Source organism: Monodelphis domestica, chromosome X, assembly GCF_027887165.1.
Source record: "Monodelphis domestica isolate mMonDom1 chromosome X, mMonDom1.pri, whole genome shotgun sequence".
In the NCBI taxonomy this organism is placed as follows: Eukaryota; Metazoa; Chordata; class Mammalia; order Didelphimorphia; family Didelphidae; genus Monodelphis; species Monodelphis domestica.
Window position 1 is genome coordinate 81591733 of NC_077235.1, and position 20802 is coordinate 81612534.

Genomic DNA, 20802 nt, shown 5'->3' on the forward strand with positions numbered 1-20802 from the left:
AGTGCGCACACATATATGGGATCAGCAGGTGGCTAAAGTTTCAGCTGTCTGTGACAGTGCATCCCTTGCTGTAGATATTTTCAGACACCGCCAATGTGGGAATTTGGTTTGCTTCTTTCTTACAATGGAAGGAGGGTGGATGGGAGTGAGGGCAAAAATGGAAAAAGGGCAAGAATATTAATGAAGCATTTTAAAGATTCGGACTCTCTTGGAGCCCTTCTCATCCACCATCCATGGGTTCAACTAGACTACTTAGCCAGCTTTACTCTCCTGTTGTTAACTGGCCGTTTGCATCCTGAACATCTCAAAATCAAAGTGACTTAGCTCCCCCTGGCTTCCTCTAACACACAGATCAAAAATCCTTTCCTTTTGGGGGAAGGCTAGTGGCTCAGTGGATAGGAAGCCAGGCCTGGAGGCAAGAGGTCCTGAGTTCCGATCTAACCTCAGATGCTTCCTAGCTGTGTGACCCTGGGCAAGTCACTTACCCCCCATTGTCTGGCCCTTACCACTCTTCTGCCTTAGAACTGATTCTAAGAGAAAAAAGGGTTTGAAAGAGGAAACAAAACCAAATGGGTGTTGTTCAGTTGTTTGCATCATGTCTGACTTCATGACCTCTTGGGGGATTTTCTCAGCAGAGATCCTGGAGTGGTTTGCCATTCCATTCTCTAGCTCATTTTACAGATGGGGACATGGAGGCAAAGTGAAGTGACTTTCCAGGGTCACCAAGCTAGGAAGTGTCTGAGTGCCATCTAGCCATTCTCGTCCTCTGAGAATACCTTTTGCTTATGCCAAATGGACCCATCATTAGACTCTGAGCTCCTTGGGGGCAGGGCCTGGGTGCTTGCCGACTGCCTGGATAGCTGAGCTCTAAGCCAGAAGGCCTGGCTTCAAACCTCTTGTCTGACACAAACTGGCCTCAGTGTCCTTGGACAAGTCCCAGCCTCTCTGGGCAATTCTAAGACAAGAAGCCCCATTTTCTTCCCTTGTCTCAGTGAAAGCAGAGGTTCGGTTCCCCTCCACCCTGATCCCCAGGACAGAGTCTCCTGGGAAAGAGGGAACAGAAATTGGCCTGGAGGATGACACCCGGCTCTTGGGCTTCTCTGGGATGCAGCCAAGGGGGGTGGCTCCTTCCCTCTCCAACATGCTCCCATGAATGCTCCACAGAGCCCAGCCGGCCTGGGAGAGCTCAGCAGCCTCCCAGCTGGCCAGCATCAGCCCAGCCAAGGCACCCCCCTTCCCTCCTGCAGAGATAATGATCTTCCGCAGAGTCCCAATGGGAGTTTCGGTGGTGCTTGCCGAAGGCCTAGCCCGTTTGATGCTCGTGACAGCCCTGTATTTATTAGTCAAACTGGCTGTTTAGGAAACAGGCCTGGGGTCACAGGCAGTAACTACCATCAAAGGCTCCTCCAAACCAAGCCCACGATCGACATCTCCCACAGAGGTGGCGCTCCCTCTCTGGACCTGGGCCCAAATCTCGCCTCTGACGTCCAACTAGCTGTGTGACATTGGGCAAGTCCCTTCCACTCCCTGGGCCTCAGTTTCCTCATCTGGGAAATAAAAGGGGTTCAACTCAGTGGCCTCTGAGGCTCTTTCCAGCCCTAAAGCCACAATCACAACCATGCCTGGGGCGACACCAACGTGAGACTTGGCCTAGCCTGCCATACTCCTAGCCCTTCTGGAGGGAGTTGGGGGACAATCGAGGCCCCCCGATACTCCATGAGGTTGCATTAGAGAATGAGAAAGACAATGCAAGAGGAAAACCATGAGTCATTGGGGGTGCGGAAGGGGATGGATACCATGGAAGGCATCACGTAAGAGGTGGCCTTCCTGCACATCAAAAAATGAGCAAAGGTTGGTGAGGTGGGACAGCTCGTAGCTCAGTAGATACAGAGCCAGGACTAGAGAAGGGAGGACCCGGGTTCCAATGTGGCCTCAGCCACTTCCCAGCTGGGTGACCCTGCACAAGTCACTCGATCCCCACTGCCTAGCCCTCACCACTCTTCTGCCTTGAACCAGTACTCAGTTTTGAATCTAAGACGGGAGCTAAGAGTAAACAAGCAAAAGCAAATGAGCAGGAACTTCACCAGCTCAAGGAAGGGGAAGGAAGAAAATCCAGGTACGTGAAAGAAAGGCAGGGAGGGTTTTGGGAGGGGGCGTGGTGGTAGTGGGGGAGCAGAGCACCTTTAGAATAGCCTGATTTGGCAAAAGGCAAGAGCGTGGCAGAGCATTGCTGTGGAACCTCTGCTACATCCTCATCTCTGTCTCTGTGCCCCACACAGTCGGCCATCTTCCAAGTTGTGTCAGTTCTCTCCCCTCTCTTCTCTTCGTCTCTGTGGCCACCATTCCAAGTGAGGCCCTCCTCACCTCTCATCTAGGCTACAGCGACCAGTCTCTCCAAGTCATTCTCCACACAGCTTCCAAAGTGCCTTTTTTCTAAGGTGCAGATTCCGCACTCCCCCACTCAAGAAGCCTTGGTGGCTCCCTTGTGCCTCTTGGATAAACTACAAACTCCTCTTGTTTGATGGTTTTGATCTTCCTTCACAATCTGGCCTCCACCAGTAGTTGGTCGTAATTAAACCCTCGTTTCGACCCTATCACTCCATCGTTAGCACAAGAGGAGCGGGGGAGCCTTTCGCAAATGTCGGGGAGCTGTCTCTAGCCCTCTTGATCTGCCATTTTGGTGGCCCCATCCAACAACAAGAAATGAGGCTCTTTGAAATGGTTCTTTGAAGCTAAATCTTGCCTTTCTAAACCTTTGCCAGGGATCAAAGTCGTCCCTTCGCAAATGCGGACAGTGCCCGCTCCGCTCCAAGCCTGTGGCGCCTTTACCATTCCCCGAGCTCTCTCAAAGAGCAAAGACAAGGCTGGGTCCGTGGCCTTATTCTCCAGGTCACACCGCCGCTCTGCTCTCGGTGACTTGAACCCATTCTCTCCAGGGCAGCCGAAGAATTAGTTCTTTTTACGTCACCCTCCTTGGCGGAGAAAGCAGAAACAAAGCAAAGACTGGAGCATTTCAGCCCCTTAACCAGGAGCCATAATTGATGACGGAGAGAAGGTCAGCTATTTATTTCTTGTCTCAGCCTTTCTTGTTGTGTTCTCTCCTTCCCCTCAAGCAGAGGCAGCTACAGAGTGCTGAGCCTGGTGGAGTCAGGAAAAGCTGAGCTCAATTCTCAGCTCAAAAACTTACTAGCTGTGTGATCCTGAGCAAGTCACTGCCTGCCTCAGTTTCCACAGCTGTCAAACAGGGACAAAAACAGAGTTGTTGTGAGGATTGAATGAGATCTCCATTGTAAAGTGAGTGTCTGGCACATAGTAGGTGCTAGATTCAGATATTCTATTCATTCATTCATTCATTTTTCAGTCGTGTGTGACTCTTTGGGACCCCACTTGGGATTTTCTTGGCAAAGATGATGGAGCACTTTGCCATCTCCTTCTCCAGCACCTTTTTCAGATGAGGAGACTGAGGCAAACAGGGTGAAACGACTTAGCTAGGGTCAGTTGTCTGAGGCCAGAGTGGAACTCGGGGAGATGGCGAGCCTTCCTAACTGCAGTGCTAGCTTCTATTCCCCTGCAGCACTACCTGGCCACCCTATACAAATGCTGGGAGATGATGATGAGGAGGAGGAGGAGGAGGAGGAGGATGAAGTAGCATGTGTCTAGTTCTCCTGGTTCTGCTTTATTCGCGCTCCACTATTTCCCAAAGGTCTCCTCGGAATTCTTCACTCCTCAGATTTGCTCGTCCTCTTTATGTGCACGAATGCCATTACAAGAAGGGCCAACACCCCCTTGGACCATGTTCCATTATTGCTCACTTACTTTCACTCCAGTGTGCGGGGCTTTTTGAATGGGTCCATGAAGGTCTATGAACGGATTTTTAAAAAGAAAACATTCAGCCTTATTAGCAGCAGCTTGGCAGTGTGGCAGATAGAGCTAGAGCCAGGAAGCCCCGAGTTCTCATCTAGCCTCAGTCATGTCCTGGCTGTGTGACTCTGGCCCAGTCATTTACGCTCTGTTTGCCTCAGTTTCCTTCCGAAAGAGATTACGAATGATCGCAGCAAGCTCTCAGAGTTGTGGTGAGGACAAAATGAAATCATCGTCCACACAGCACCTACCACATAGTAGGCACTTAAGAGGTGCTTATTCCTCCGTCTTTCCCTAGATTCTCAAGAATGGCCTTCTTATCTGTGAGCCCTCTACACTGGGCTTGAATGTGCCCCCGAAGGAACCTCAACAACAGGGAATGAGTGCCCCCGTTCCCTCCCACGCCCAGCAGCACTGACTTCATTATTCGTGCCGGGCCAATGCATGGAATGGAGGATCTTAAAGCTGTTAGGAATGTTCATTTCTTTAATTATGAGTAACTCGGGCCTTTTGTCAAGTTTGCAAAATATTCCATTTCAGAGCAGAAGTGCACTTAGAGACTCTTCAGCCCAGCCTCCAGATGGACAGCTGAAGAACCAAAAGGGAAGTGACTTGCCCAGGGTCCCGCAAGCAGGAAGGGTCCCAAGTGGACTTGCACTCGCTTCTTCCTGACTCCAAGGCGAGCATCCTCTCCATTACACAGTGACTTTGAACTCTGCTTTCTTAAGTAACTTGTGTTTCTTTGGGCAAAGCTCTGTTCCCGTTATCTGAAAAGGAATCAAGACTTGCTTTGCCTGATGTCTGGCAGTCCTTTACATATGGGACGGGCCAAGTTTTTCATCTTGACATGAGCAAGCTGTAGAGTCATTGTCCTTACCCGGACCCCATGCATTTTCCAGTGATATATCTCTTCAATCTGTTCATTTCCTTTTTAATTATGCTTTTTTATTACACGGAATTTTCTATTTTAAAGTAATCAAGGCCATCCATCTTGCCTGAATAATTCTCTTTTATTTGCTGAACGGAACATCACTCTCCGCCTCCGTACCTCATTCCATCCTCTTCCATCCTTTGGATCCTTTTTTCCGTTTCGCGGGTCATTACAAGCTGGAGCGCTCAGAGGCAGACTCCCAAGATGGAAGTCGCTTCCCCCCCAAATTGCCAAGCCACTTCCACCCCGTCCTGCGCTTTTGTTAGACAACCAAGCCTTAGTTTCTCGAGGCTCCTCAAACAATACCCTTTGGTTGGCCGTTTGCTTGGACATCTGCCTTCACTCCTCTAGTCCATTGATCTCTCTTTCACTTGGGCCACAGAATTTCTTGTGATAACCAATTTCGAGCATCCGCTTTTCTTTTCGGCATCCTCCCGAGATCCCCTCGCCTGCTTGTTTTTCCATACAAATTCATTATGCTCTGAGCCGTTCCCTGAAGCAATCTCTTGGTGTTCCTTGGCCTACGGAAAATCATTTGGAGAGGAGCACCTTGTCAACTGGACCCTAAGCCAAGCCGTCAGCCATTGCGGGGCATCCTTTCATTTGAGTCAGGGCAGGCAGGCTCCACGCGTGTTGAGGTGGCTTCGCTTTTGAATAGTGGATGGTGTTTGGGGTCGTCAATCGGGTTTCTTCACGAGGATGCTTTCTCCATCTTTCTTGTGAAGAGACAAGGATGCAAATTACCCGAGAGGGGGCAGCTGGGAGAAAAGAGCCATGAGTGGGGAGGAAGATGACTGGGACAGTGTTGACCCCCCATTCCCACCTCCTCCCCAACACTGTTCATGCCCCATGAGGATTAGGTAAAGGTACTAGGGATGTCTGCTCAATCAGGATGAGGGACAAAAGCTGTTCTGTTTGGGCCGAGATTGTAGAATCAGGGAAGATACAGACAGGTAAATGGGGGCTTGCTAACAATTAGAGCTGTCTTAGGAGGTGGTGATTCGTCCCTCTCCCCCACCCCCACTAAAGGTCTTCAAGCAGAGGCCAGAAAAGTGCTTGGAAAGGAGAATAATGGAGGAGCAGGCTTGCCAATATGACCCAGAGAAGATAGAGACGCTGCTATATGGAAATGGCCCAGAAGAGAGGCTTTGGTCAGGCTCAGGCCTGGGAGCAATGAAAGTGTGCTGGTTTCTACCCTCTACAGTGAGGTGCTTTTCAAAGATCCCTTTGGAAGGATTCTCAGAGTGGTTTCAGCTTTCCCTGCTGCTAGGCTGCCATCTTGGCTCTGCCCCCTAGTGGACTCATTTGGTCATGTAAAAGTTAAAATGAATTTCAAATAATAAAAATATTATATTTTAAGAGATTTATTTGTGATCATTAGAAGTAAAGGAATAAAAAGCTAGCAGATTAAAAACCACGTGCCCATAGCTAATCAGCATGTTCAAAACCCCCACACTTACCACCACCATACTTGTGACAGAAAGCCAAAGAGCCTGGGACCCTCCACCCCACTGCCTAATATCCCCTGTCCATAGGAAGTATGTAACGACAGGAAGTCAGTGGGCTCCTGGAAAATGTAGTTTTCTGTAGGGTAACCGATTTTCAATTATACAGGCAAAGGAAGAAAGTTGTGGGACTTAGGTGTGAGGACTGACACTTCTGGCTGCCGTGGGGCAAAGGGCATCTGAAATCCCCTGGGCTTTGCTCAGTAAAGGAAGGAGGGGACTGGTTTTCCAGGAAGTGGAGCCAGAGGAGACTCCATTGGCTCTGAAAATTTCTGGGACCTCTGGTAGGAAGGCGAGGCCCTGGTCCTCCTTCAGCTGGAGGCAGCTAGGTGACACAGTGTGGATCTGGAATCGGGAACACCTGGGTTCAAATATAGCCTCAGATACTTCCTAGCAAGTCACCTTGCCTCCATCTGCCTCAATGTCCTCAACTGTCCAATGGAGATAAAAATCGTATTATCTCATAGGCTTCTTGTGAAGATCAAATGAGATCATATTTGTAAAGCACTCAGCACAGTGCCTGGCACCCAGTAGGTGCTCAACAAATGTTTCTCCTTCTCCTGTGTTGAGGTCAGGTGCTGGGGTTGTGTAAGGGGGAAAAGAGGTTTAATTTGTAAAGGGTTGGACTTTATATTTTATGAGCATGGTCACCAGGAATTTAATTCCAAAGAGATTTATTTACAAAATGTAGAAAGAGAAGCGAAGCAAGAAATCAGAGAGAGGATAAGGTAAGATATCTAGCCTGAGCACTAAGTAACTTATCTCCGGTCCTTCTCTCAGCCGGGACAGGGAGAGGTGGTTCTTAGCTGAAGGGGCCTTGGCCCTTTTAGCTGAGGCCCTGGGGATACAGGGAGCCTCTCTCAAGAAGATGTCTTTCCTGAGGCCTGTCTCTTCAGAGAACAGACCAGCAGTTGGGCAGACAGAGCAGTGGGGTCTGGGCCTCCCTGCTGCCCCAGAGCAGCCCTTGGTGCAGGAAAGAGAGTGGGCAAAGGCCCCAGCATGTCCGTGTCCGCCATCAGCAGGCAGAGAGATGGGTATTCCTCTCTGGAATGGAACAGCACGGGAGGTCCTGATCGGAATTGGGATGTCTCGGGTTGAGGTCATTTTAAATGTGATTAAAAACTGAAAAGTGCTCAGCACAGTGCCTGGCACATGGTAAGTGTTAGAGAAATATTAGCTCTGCTTGTTATTACTATCATAACAATGATTAAACACAGAGTAATTACTAATCAGCAATATTAGTCAATACCATCATGTTGCCACAGATTCTGGGCTACAAGACAACATGACTCAGTGGCAAGGGTTCTGAACTCATTGTCACAGGGCCTGAGTGCAAATCTGGATGCTGTCACCTCCCTCTGTGACCCTGCACAAGTCCCTTCCCCTCCTTGGGTCTCAGTTTCCTTCTCTGTAAAATGAGAGAATTGGACTCAGGGCCTCAGAGGACACTTCCAGCTCTAGAACTAGGAGTGAGGGTGACCCTGCAGGCCTCAGTTTCTTCCTCTGTAAAATAAGGGGGTTGGACTAGAGGCTCCTTTGGGTGTGAGATGTCAGACTTGATCATCTGGTAATTCATTTATGTTCAGGAGGTTGGGTGATTACCTTAACTACTTCATGAAAGGCAAAGCCCCCCGAAGACTCCATAGCCTTGCCTCTATTTACCCCAAAGCATCCTGGCTGTGGGCTGGCTCCCTGCTCCAACAGCTGATGGGAGGACCAAGGCATTGGCCTGTGCTTTTTGAAGTCTGATGATTGCCCGAGAGAGCAGCAGATGGCAGCAGAGAGCCAGAAACCTCCCCCACATCCCACTTGGCCAAGACTCAAGAGTGAGAGTGAGGGAGGGCCCACACTCACACCTCCATCCTCACCCCCGACTTTATTTGTCAGGGAATTCACTAGGGCAACCGCTCAGGTTTGTTCCTGAGAAAAAGGACAAAATGGCCTCTCTGGAGAAGGGAGCTCAACTCCCATGCTGCTTTGCTCCTAAACCCTCGGAAGAAATGGCTTTACGGACAGGGACAGAGAGATGAAATGAAGAGGATGTAAACATTTTAAAAATCAAGGAAAGTTCATTTTAAAATGTTGTTAAAAAAAAAGGAAAAGGCAGTTCAGATATTCTACTACCACCCAGGTGATCCTGAGCAAATCGCTTCTCCTCCCTGGGCCTCAGTTTCCTTCTTTGTAAAATAAAGGGGTTGAATTGGAAGGCCTCTGAGGTTCCTTTGAACTATAAATCTCTATCCCTGTCATCTTTTCCCAAGGGGACAAACGCCCACCAAACTAGAGCAGGTCACACTTGGCCCACGTGAAGTCAGTGGTAAATGGTGGTCACCGTTATCTGTCCAGATCGTACTAGAATTGAGGTTCAAACAGGATAGCCATTATCCTGTTCTCCTCTCCCATGAAGGCCAGGAGCTTTCCCATTGGGCCCTGTCGGTGTCTGGTCTAGTCACTTCCGAGCACTGTTCTTTCCATCATTCTTTACAGAGAAGGAAATGGAGGCAAAGTAGTCCCCAAGGTCATATAACATCCCAATCCAATCCGTCCCCTCTTTAATTTCCTCCTCCCAAATCTCCTGACTCTCGGCCTCTCTGCCCCATCCTTGGTACACATAAGAACTAGGTTACCAATGTGACCTCTATGGGGCTTCAGGCATTCACTCTACTCTTTGGTCCCATCCAGAGCCCACACCCTGGTATCATGCTCTTAGTCACAAGGGAAACGATGGGGTTACAGAGTGGGCGGCAGATCTCCCCTTCCCCCAGTGGAAAAATGCTCTGGCTCACGTTCTCTGCTGGGGGGGGGGGGGGGGATTAGCCCTGCTACCTCCCTAGGTGGAGGCCTGCCGGGCTTCAAAGCCCAAACTCTGAACAGGGCTGTTATTGTAAAAGCAAAGAATTAAGCTTCGAGTGGTAATTAAGCTATAATTAAACTCGGAATCAAGGCCGAGATCTATAGCTAATCCAAAAGCTGGAAAACCAAGGTCACGATCTCTCGATGGAGCTTTATCGCCTAGTAACAGGAAGGTAGACGCACGCACGCACGCACGCACGCACGCACGCAGCGACAAGCAGGAACCAAATGCTCTTTGTTCTGGAAATATAGCAGCCAGCCTCAAGCTGGGAGAGTAGAATTCGCCCAACAGGGAAGCTCTCCTCCGCGGGGCCTGAAGGCCAGGATTTTCTGCTGTTATACACTACAAACAGGCCTTCCACTGGATCTCGTACTTCCTGATTTGTAACCAAATGGACATACCAAGCCCAAGACGGCTCCTAAGGGTGCTCGAGCAATTGGAGTGGGCTCTTACTGGGAGCTCTCTCCCCCTCGGGCTGCAAGATGTCACTGCTTCACTTGGGGAGGCGAACTTTCCTTACATTTGCATTCTCTCTCTGCCTACCTACTATCTACCTACTATCTGCCTCTCCAGCCATCTCTTCTATCTATCTACCTACCAATTATCTACTTATGGATTTACCTGCGATCTAGCTGGGTGCCAACGCTCTACCTATCATCCATCCATCTATCCTATCTCTCCTTTCCAGCTACCCATTTGCCAACCATTTAGCCGTTCTATAGCTATTCACCTATCATCTAGCTATTTCACTATCTACCAACCTATCCTTCTTTTCAAACTGCTTACCTACCATTTATCTACTTAGCTCTCTACCTACTATCTACCTATCATGTATCCTTTCTTTCCTTGTTCCCTCCTTGTTCCCTTCTTGTTCCCTTCCTTCCTTCCTTCCTTCCTTCCTTCCTTCCTTCCTTCCTTCCTTCCTTCCTTCCTTCCTTCCTTTCTTTCCTTCCTTCCTTCCTTCCTTCCTTCCTTCCTTCCTTCCTTCCTTTCCTTCCTTCCTTCCTTCCTTCCTTCCTTCCTTCCTTCCTTCCTTTCTTTCTTTCTTTCTTTCTTTCTTTCTTTCTTTCTTTCTTTCTTTCTTTCTTTCTTTCTTTCTTTCTTTCTTTCTTTCTTTCTTTCTTTCTTTCTTTCTTTCTTTCTTTCTTTCTTTCTTTCTTTCTTTCTTTCTTTCTTTCTTTCTTTCTTTCTTTCTTTCTCTCTATCCTATTTGTCTATCTATCTATTTATCTATCTACCTATCTATCTATACCTAGTCTTTCTTAATCTATCATTCACCTAACTACCTATTATCTAGTTATCAACTATCTATCTCTATCTGTCTATCCCATCTACCCACTATCCACCTCTCTATTTATCTATGTACTTATCTATCCAGGCTCAAACTATTGACCTATATGTCTGTCTGTCTGCCTGTCTGTCTGTCAATCTATATACCTACCTACTTACTACCTATTATCTACCTACTATCTAGCTACCTCTCACCTCTCTATCCTTCTATCTAGCTACCTACTCTCTATATATATTTATTTACCTACTTATCAAGCCAGGCTCCACCGATCACCCTACCTAGCTGGCTATCTACCAATGGTCTAGCCTTTCTAATCTCCTACTATGTAGCTACATTCCCATTGTCTATCTATGGGCCTACCCACCATTCATCCTTTTCCGCCCACCTATCTACTGACCTATCTACCCACCAGCTAGCTAGCAGCCTGCCTGCCTGCCTGCCTGCCTTCTCTCTTCCCTTCCTTCCTAGCTTACTATTCTCCAGCATCTAGCTCTGCTTTCCACATACACAGTACACAGACAGAAGTGTGCGTAAGTAAAGCACACGGTGACCTGGAATAGAAGCAGAGGGTTTATATGTTTCTCCCTTGGCCTTCTCCCATTGACGCAGTCAGCTGGGGACCCTGGGATAGACACTCCTTCCAAAAGCACGACACAGTCTAGACTGGGCCATGTGGCTGCAGGTGTGCCTGGCCAGGCCTTACCTCCTTTCCACAGCAGATACACTGGCACCACATAGAGCATGATGTGTTGGATGTAGTAAATTTCCAACTCCAAGGGGAGCTGCAGAGACAAAAGAAGGAGGACTCAGGGACGCTGCTGGCAGTGAAGGAGGTGGACAGCATCTCTGCAATATACATTACATATATATAAATACAATATTATTACTATTTATACGAGAAATAGAGGACAAAGACAGAGAGAAGGAGAGACAGAAAGAGAAACAGAGAAAGAGAGAAGGGGAGAGAAGAGAGACAGACAAGAAGCAACAAAGAAAGAAAGTCAGAGAGGAGGGGGGGGAGAAAGAGAGAGAGACAGAGAGGAGAAGAGAGAGAGAACAGAGAGAGGGGAGGGAGGGAGGGGGGGAGAGAGAGACAGAGACAGAGACAAGGAGAAGGAGAGAGAGACAGAGAGAGGGGGAGAGAGAAAGAGACAGAGAGAGAAAGAGAGAGGGAGAGAGAGACAGAGACAAGAAGCAACAAAGACAGAGAGACAGAGAGGAGAGGGAGGGGGGAGAAAGAGAGAGAGACAGAGAGAAGGAGAAGGAGAAGGAGAGAGAGACAGAGAGAGAGGGAGGGAGGGAGGAGAGGGGGGAGAGGGGGAGAGACAAGAAGCAACAAAGACAGAGACAGAGAGGAGAGTGAGAGGGGGAGAAGAGAGAGAGAGAGAGAGAGGAGAAGGAGAGAGAGAGAGAGAGAGAGAGAGAGAGAGAGAGAGAGAGAGAGAGAGAGAGAGAGAGAGAGGGAGGGAGGGAGAGCGGGGAGAGAGAGACGGAGACAAGGAGAAGGAGAGAGGACAGAGAGAGGAGGAGAGGACAGAGACAGAGAGAGAAAGAGAGAGGGAGAACAGAGAGACAGAGACAGAGAGAAAGAGAGAGAGACAGAGACCAAGAAGCAACAAAGACAGACAGACAGAGAGGAGAGGGAGGGGGGGAGAAAGAGAGAGACAGAGAGAAGGAGAAGGAGAGAGAGACAGAGAGAGAGGGAGGGAGGAAGGGGAGGGAGGGAGAGGGGGGGAAGAGAGAGACAGAGAGAGGGGGAAGAGACACAGAGACAGAGAGAGAAAGAGGGAGGGAGAGAGAGACAGAGACAGAGACAGAGAGCAGGAGAGAGAGAGAGAGACAGAGACAGAGACAAGAAGCAACAAAGACAGAGAGACAGAGAAAGAGGAGAGGGGGGAGAAAGAGAGAGAGACAGAGAGAGGGAGGGAGGGAGGGAGAGGGGGGTAGAGAGAGACAGAGACAAGAAGCAACAAAGACAGAGAGACAGAGAGGAGAGGGAGTGGGGGAGAAAGAGAGAGAGACAGAGAGAAGGAGAAGGAGAGAGAGACAGAGAGAGGGGGAGAGAGACAGAGACAGAGAGAGAAAGAGAGGGAGAGAGACACAGGAGACAGAGACAAGAAGCAACAAGACAGAGAGACAGAGAGGAGAGGGAGGGGGGAGAAAGAGAGAGAGACAGAGAGAAGGAGAAGGAGAGAGAGACAGAGAGAGAGGAAGGGAGGGAGGAGGGAGGGAGGGAGAGGGGGGAGAGAGAGACAGAGACAAGAGAGAGAAAGACAGAGGGAGAGACAGAGGAGAAACAGAGACAGAGAGAAAGAGAGAGAGAACAGAGACAAGAAGCAACAAAGACAGAGAGACATAGAGGGGGGAAGAAAGAGAGAGAGACAGAGAGAAGGAGAAGGTGAGAGAGACAGAGAGAGAGGAGGGAAGGAAAGAGAAAAGGAAGAAGCGGGGAGAGAGAGACAGAGACACAGGAGAAGGAGAGAGAGACAGAGAGAGGAGGAGAGAGACAGAGACAGAGAGAGAAAGAGAGAGGGAGAGAGAGACAGAGACAGAGACAAGAAGCAACAAAGACAGAGAGACAGAGAGGAGAGGGAGTGGGGAGAAAGAGAGAGAGACGAGAGAGAAGGAGAAGGAGAAGAAGGAGAGAGACAGAAAGAGGAGGGAGGGGAGAGGGGGAGAGAGAGACAGAGACAAGAGAGAGAAAGACAGAGGGAGAGACAGAGAGAGAAACAGAGACAGAGAGAGGGAGAGAAGAGAGAAAGAGACAGAGACAAGCAGCAACAAAAGACAGAAGGACAGAGAGGAGAGGGGGGGAGAAAGAGAGAGAGACAGAGAGAAGGAGGAGAGAGAGAGACAGAGAGGGAGGGAGGGAGGGAGAGAGGGAGAGGGTGGGAGAGACAAGAAGCAACAAAGACAGAGACAGAGGAGGAGAGGGAGAGGGGGAGAAAGAGAGAGACAGAGAGAAGGAGAAGGAGAGAGAGACAGAGAGAGAGGGAGGGAGGAAGGGAGGGAGGGAGAGGGGGGGAAGAGAGAGACAGAGAGAGGGGGAGAGACACAGAGACAGGAGAGAGAAAGAGGGAGGGGAGAGAGAGACAGAGACAGAGACAGAGAGCAGGAGGAGAGAGAGAGAGACAGAGACAGAGACAAGAAGCAACAAAGACAGAGAGACAGAGAAGAGGAGAGGGGGGAGAAAGAGAGAGAGACAGAGAGAGGGGAGGGAGGGAGGGAGAGGGGGGTAGAGAGAGACAGAGACAAGAAGCAACAAAGACAGAGAGACAGAGAGGAGAGGGAGTGGGGGAGAAAGAGAGAGAGACAGAGAGAAGGAGAAGGAGAGAGAGACAGAGAGAGGGGGAGAGAGACAGAGACAGAGAGAGAAAGAGAGGGAGAGAGACACAGAGACAGAGACAAGAAGCAACAAAGACAGAGAGACAGAGAGGAGAGGGAGGGGGGGGAGAAAGAGAGAGAGACAGAGAGAAGGAGAAGGAGAAGAGAGACAGAGAGAGAGGAAGGGAGGGAGGGAGGGAGGGAGGGAGAGGGGGGGGTGAGAGAGAGACAGAGACAAGAGAGAGAAAGGACAGAGGGAGAGACAGAGAGAGAAACAGAGAAGAGGAGAAAGAGAGAGAGACAGAGACAAGAAGCAACAAAGACAGAGAGACATAGAGGGGGGGAAGAAAGAGAGAGAGACAGAGAGAAGGAGAAGGAGAGAGAGACAGAGAGAGAAGGAGGGAAGGAGAGCGGGGAGAGAGAGACAGAGACAAGGAGAAGGAGAGAGAGACAGAGAGAGGAGGAGAGAGACAGAGACAGAGAGAGAAAGAGAGAGGAGAGAGAGACAGAGACAGAGACAAGAAGCAACAAAGACAGAGAGACAGAGAGGAGAGGGAGTGGGGAGAAAGAGAGAGTGACAGAGAGAAGGAGAAGGAGAAGAAGAGAGAGACAGAAAGAGAGGGAGGGAGAGGGGGAGAGAGAGACAGAGACAAGAGAGAGAAAGACAGAGGGAGAGGACAGAGAGAGAAACAGAGACAGAGAGAGGGGAGAGAAGAGAGAAAGAGACAGAGACAAGCAGCGAACAAAGACAGAGAGACAGAGAGGAGAGGGGGGGGGGAGAAAGAGAGAGAGACAGAGAGAAGGAGGAGAGAGAGAGACAGAGAGGGAGGGAGGGAGGGAGAGAGGGAGAGGGGGGGAGAGACAAGAAGCAACAAAGACAGAGACAGAGAGGAGAGGGAGAGGGGGAGAAGAGAGAGAGAGAGAGAGAGAGAGAGAGAGAGAGAGAGAGAGAGAGAGAGAGAGAGAGAGAGAGAGAGAGAGGGAGGGAAAGGAGAGCGGAGAGGGAGGGAAGGAGAGCGGGGAGAGAGAGAAGGAGACAGGGAGAAGGAGAGAGAGAGGAGGAGAGAGACAGAAACAGAGAGAGAAAGAGAGAGGGAGAGACAGAGAGACAGAGACAGAGAGAAGGAGAGAGAGACAGAGACAAGAAGCAACAAAGACAGAGAGACAGAGAGGCGGGGGGAAGAGAGAGACAGAGAGAAGGAGAAGGAGAGAGACAGAGAGAGAGAGGGAGGGAGGGAAGGAGGGAGAGGGGGGGAGAGAGAGACAGAGACAGAGACAAGGAGAAGGAGAGAGAGACAGAGAGAGGGGGGAGAGAGACAGAGACAGAGAGAGAAAGAGAGAGGGAGAGAGAGACAGAGACAGAGACAAGAAGCAACAAAGACAGAGAGACAGAGAGGAGAGGGAGGGGGGAGAAGAGAGAGAGAGAAGGAGAAGGAGAAGGAGAAGGAGAGAGAGACAGAAACAGAGGGAGGGAGGGAGGGAAAGGGGGAGAGAGAGACAGAGACACGAGAGAGAAAGACAGAGGGAGAGACAGAGAGAGAAACAGAGACATGAGAGAAGGAGAGAGAGAGAAAAGAGACAGAGGACAAGAATCAACAAAGAGAGAGAGACAGAGAGGAGAGGGGGGGGAGAAAGAGAGAGAGACAGAGAGAAGGAGGAGAGAGAGACAGAGAGAGAGGGAGGGAGGGAGGGAGGGAGAGGGGGGAGAGACAAGAAGCAACAAAGACAGAGACAGAGAGGAGAGGGAGAGGGGAGAAAGAGAGAGACAGAGAGAGAGAGAAGGGAGAAGGAGAGACAGGGAGGGAGGGAGGGAGGGGAGGGAGGAGGGGGGGAGAGAGGGGGGAGAGAGACAGAGACAGAAAGAGAAAGAGGGAGGGAGAGACAGAGGAGAGACAGAGACAGAGAGCAGGAGAGAGAGACAGAGACAAGAAGCAACAAAGACAGAGAGACAGAGAGGAGAGGGAGAGGGGGAGAAAGAGAGAGAGACAGAGAGAAGGAGAAGGAGAGAGAGACAGAGAGAGGGAGGGAGGGAGGGAGAGGGAGGCGAGAGAAAGACAGAGACAAGAAGCAACAAAGACAGAGAGACAGAGAGAGGAGAGGGAGGGGGGAGAAAGAGAGAGACAGAGAGAAGGAGAAGGAGAAGGAGAGAGAGACAGAGAGGGAGGGAGGGAGGAGGGAGAGGGGGGAGAGAGAGACTGAGACAAGAAGAAACAAAGACAGAGAGAGAGAGAAGAGAGGGAGAGAGGGAGAAAGAGAGAGAGACAGAGACAAGGAGAAGGAGTGAGAGACAGAGAGAGGGGGAGAGGAGACAGCGACAGAGAGAGAAAGAGAGAGGGAGAGAGAGACAGAGACAGAGACAAGAAGCAACAAAGACAGAGAGACAGAGAGGAGAGGGAGTGGGAGAAAGAGAGAGAGACAGAGAGAAGGAGAAGGAGAAGAAGAGAGAGACAGAAAGAGAGGAGGGGAGGGAGAGGGGGGAGAGAGAGACAGAGACAAGAGAGAGAAAGACAGAGGGAGAGACAGAGTGAGAAACAGAGACAGAGAGAGGGAGAGAGAGGAGAAAGAGACAGAGACAAGACGCAACAAAGACAGAGAGACAGAGAGGAGAGGGGGGGAGAAAGAGAGAGAGACAGAGAGAAGGAGGAGAGAGAGACAGAGAGGGAGGGAGGGAGGAGAGAGGGAGAGGGGGGGAGAGACAAGAAGCAACAAAGACAGAGACAGAGAGGAGAGGGAGAGGGGGAGAAAGAGAGAGAGAGAGAGAGAGAGAGAGAGAGAGAGAGAGAGAGAGAGAGAGAGAGAGAGAGAGAGAGAGAGCGAGAGAAGGAGAAGGAGAGAGAGACAGAGAGACGAGGGAGGGAAGGAGAGTGGGGAGAGAAGAGAAGGAGACAAGGAGAAGGAGAGAGAGAGAAGGAGAAGGATGAGAGAGGACAGAGAGAGAGGGAGGGAAGGAGAGCGGGGAGAGAGAGAAGGAGACAAGGAGAAGGAGAGAGAGAGAGGAGGAGAGAGACAGAACAGAGAGAAAGAGAGAGGGAGAGACAGAGAGACAGAGACAGAGAGAAGGAGAGAGAGACAGAGACAAGAAGCAACAAAGACAGAGAGACAGAGAGGCGGGGGGGGGGGGGAAGAGAGAGGACAGAGAGAAGGAGAAGGAGAGAGAGACAGAGAGAGAGAGGTAGGGAGGGAAGGAGGGAGAGGGGGAGAGAGAGACAGAGCAGAGACAAGGAGAAGGAGAGAGAGACAGAGAGAGGGGAGAGAGACAGAGACAGAGAGAGAAAGAGAGAGGGAGAGAGAGACAGAGACAGAGACAAGAAGCAACAAAGACAGAGAAGAGAGGGAGGGGGGAGAAAGAGAGAGAGAGAGAGAGAGAGAGAGAGAGAGAGAGAGAGAGAGAGAGAGACAGAGAGAGAGAGAGAGAGAGAGAGAGAGAAGGAGAAGGAGAGAGAGACAGAGAGAGAGGGAGGGAAGGAGAGTGGGGAGAGAGAGAAGGAGACAAGGAGAAGGAGAGAGAGAGAAGGAGAAGGAGAGAGAGACAGAGAGAGAGGGAGGGAAGGAGAGCGGGGAGAGAGAGAAGGAGACAAGGAGAAGGAGAGAGAGAGAGGAGGAGAGAGACAGAAACAGAGAGAGAAAAGAGAGAGGGAGAGGACAGAGAGACAGAGACAGAGAGAAGGAGGAGAGAGACAGAGACAAGAAGCAACAAAGACAGAGAGACAGAGAGGCGGGGGGGGAAAGAGAGAGACAGAGAGAAGGAGAAGGAGAGAGAGACAGAGAGAGAGAGGGAGGGAGGGAAGGAGGGAGAGGGGGAGAGAGAGACAGAGACAGAGACAAGGAGAATGGAGAGAGAGACAGGAGAGAGGGGGAGAGAGACAGAGACAGAGAGAGAAAGAGAGAGGGAGAGAGAGACAGAGACAGAGACAAGAAGCAACAAAGACAGAGAAGAGAGGGAGGGGGGAGAAAGAGAGAGAGAGAAGGAGAAGAAGAAGGAAGAAGGAGAGAGAGACAGAAACAGAGGGAGGGAGGGAGTGGAAAGGGGGGAGAGAGAGACAGAGACAAGAGAGAGAAAGACAGAGGGAGAGACAGAGAGGAGAGGGGGGGAGAAAGAGAGAGAGACAGAGAGAAGGAGGAGAGAGAGACAGAGAGAGAGGGAGGGAGGGAAGGAGGGAGGGAGGGAGAGGGGGGAGAGACAAGAAGCAACAAAGACAGAGACAGAGAGGAGAGGGAGAGGGGGAGAAAGAGAGAGACAGAGAGAGAGAGAAGGAGAAGGAGAGACAGGGAGGGAGGGAGGGAAGGAGAGGGGGGGAGAGAGGGGGAGAGAAGCAGAAAGAGAAAGAGGGAGGGAGAGACAGAGAGAGACAGAGACAGAGAGCAGGAGAGAGAGACAGAGACAAGAAGCAACAAAGACAGAGAGACAGAGAGGAGAGGGAGAGGGGGAGAAAGAGAGAGAGATAGAGAGAAGGAGAAAGAGAGAGAGACAGAGAGAGGGAGGGAGGGAGGGAGAGGGAGGGAGAGAGAGACAGAGACAAGAAGCAACAAGACAGAGAGACAGAGAGGAGAGGGAGGGGGAGAAAGAGAGAGACAGAGAGAAGGAGAAGGAGAAGGAGAGAGAGACAGAGAGGGAGGGAGGGAGGGAGGGAGGGAGGGAGGGAGGGAGGGAGGGAGGGAGAGGGGGGAGAGAGAGACTGAGACAGAAGCAACAAAGACAGAGAGAGAGAGAAGAGAGGGAGAGAGGGAGAAAGAGAGAGAGACAGAGAGAAGGAGAAGGAGAGAGAGACAGAGAGAGAGAGGGAGGGAGGGAGAGGGGGGAGAGAGAGACAGAGACAAGGGGAAGGAGAGAGAGACAGAGAGAGGGGGAGAAAGACAGAGACAGAGAGAGAAAGAGAGAGGGAGAGAGAGACAGAGACAGAGACAAGAAGCAAAAAAGACAGAGAGACAGAGAGGAGAGGGAGGGGGGAGAAAGAGAGAGAGACAGAGAGAAGGAGAAGGAGAAGGAGAGACAGAGACAGAGACAAGGAGGAGAGAGAGACAGAGAGATGGGGAGAGAGACAGATACAGAGGGAGAAAGAAAGAGGGAGAGACAGAGAGAGGGACAGAGACAGAGCGAAGGAGAGAGAGACAGACAGAGACAAGAAGCAACAAAGACAGAGAGACAGAGAGGAGAGGGAGGGGGTGGAGAAAGAAAGAGAGAGACAGAAGGAGAAGGAGAGAGAGACAGAGAGAGAGGGAGGGATGGAGGGAGGGAGAGGGGGGACAGAGAGACTGAGACAAGAAGCAACAAAGACAGAGAGAGAGAGAGAAGAGAGGGAGAGAGGGAGAAAGTGAGAGAGACAGAGAGAGAGAGAGAAGAGAGGGAGAGAGGGAGAAAGTGAGAGAGACAGAGAGAAGGAGAAGGAGAGAGACAGAGAGAGAGAGAGGGAGGGAGGGAGAGGGGGAGAGAGAGACAGAGACAGAGACAAGGCGAAGGAGAGAGAGACAGAGAGAGGGGGAGAGAGACAGAGACAGAGAGAGAAAGAGAGAGGGAGAGAGAGACAGAGACAGAGACAAGAAGCAACAAAGACAGAGAGACAGAGAGGACAGGGAGAGGGGGAGAAAGAGAGAGAGAGAGAGAGAGAGAGGAGAAGGAGAAGAGAGAGACAGAGAGAGAGGGAGGGAGGGAGAGGGGGGATGGGAGAGACGGAGACAAGGAGGAGAGAGGGAGAGAGAGACAAGAAGCAACAAAGACAGAGAGACAGACAGGACAAGGAGAGGGGAGAAAGAGAGAGAGAGAAAGAGAGAGAGAGAGAGAGAGACAGAGAGGAGAGGGAGAGGGGGAGAAAGAGAGAGAGACAGAGAGAAGAGAAGGAGAGAGAGACAGAGAGAGGGAGGAAGGGAGGGAGAGGAGGGGAGAGAGAGACAGAGACAAGAAGCAACAAAGACAGAGAGACAGAGAGGAGAGGGAGAGGGGGAGAAAGAGAGAGAGAGAGAGACAGAGATAGAGTAGGAGAAGTAGAGAGAGACAGAGAGAGACGGAGACAAGGAGAAGGAGAGAGAGACAGAGAGAGGAGGAGAGAGACAGAGACAGAGAGAGAAAGAGAGAGGGAGGGACAGAGAGACAGAGAGACAGAGACAGAGAGAAGGAGAGAGAGAGACAGAGACAAGAAGCAACAAAGACAGAGAGACAGAGAGGAGAGGGAGAGGGGGAGAAAGAGAGAGAGACAGAGAGAGGAGAAGGAGAGAGAGACAGAGAGAGAGGGAGGGAGACAGGGAGAGGGGGGAGAGAGACAGACACAGACACAAGGAGAAGGAGAGAGAGACAGAGAGAGGGGGAGAGAGACAGAGACAGAGAGAGAAAGAGAGAGGGAGAGAGACACAGAGACAGAGACAAGAAGCAACAAAGACAGAGAGACAGAGAGGAGAGGGAGGGGGGAGAAAGAGAGAAGACAGAGAGGAGGAGAAGGAGAGAGAGACAGAGAGAGAGGAAGGGAGGGAGGGAGGAAGGGAGGGAGAGGGGGAGAGAGAGACAGAGACAGAGACAAGGCGAAGGAGAGAGAGACAGAGAGAGGGGGAGAGAGACAGAGACAGAGAGAGAAAGAGAGAGTGAGAGAGAGACAGAGACAGAGACAAGAAGCAACAAAGACAGAGAGACAGAGAGGAGAGGAGTGGGGAGAAAGAGAGGCAGAGAGAAGGAGAAGGAGAAGGAGAGACAGAGACAGAGAGAAGGAGAAGGAGAGACAGAGAGAGGGAAGGAGGGAGGGAGAGGGGGGAGAGAGAGACAGAGACAAGGAGAAGGAGAGAGAGACAGAGAGAGGGGGGAGAGAGATAGAGACAGAGAGAGAAAGAGAGAGGGAGAGACAGAGAGAGACAGAGACAGAGAGAAGGAGAGAGAGAGACAGAGACAAGAAGCAACAAAGACAGAGAGGAGAGGGAGGGGGAGAAAGAGAGAGAGACAGAGAGAAGAAGAGGGAGAGAGAGACAGAGAGAGAGGGAGGGATGGAGGGAGGGAGAGGGGGGGAGAGAGAGACAGAGATGGAGACAAGGAGAAGGAGAGAGAGACAGAGAGAGG

General features: G+C 50.8%; 1 protein-coding gene across 5 annotated transcripts in view; it reads right to left on the reverse strand.

Moving 5' to 3' along the window:
- The window catches only part of TMEM164 (transmembrane protein 164), a 138645-nt gene that overhangs the window by 11821 nt on the left and 106022 nt on the right, over positions 1–20802 (reverse strand). For all 5 annotated transcript variants that reach the window (XM_056809436.1, XM_056809439.1, XM_056809438.1 and 2 more), the window contains exon 5: positions 11146–11224. In XM_056809436.1, the coding sequence (XP_056665414.1) occupies positions 11146–11224 (79 nt within the window). The remainder of the gene's footprint in view (positions 1–11145; positions 11225–20802) is intronic.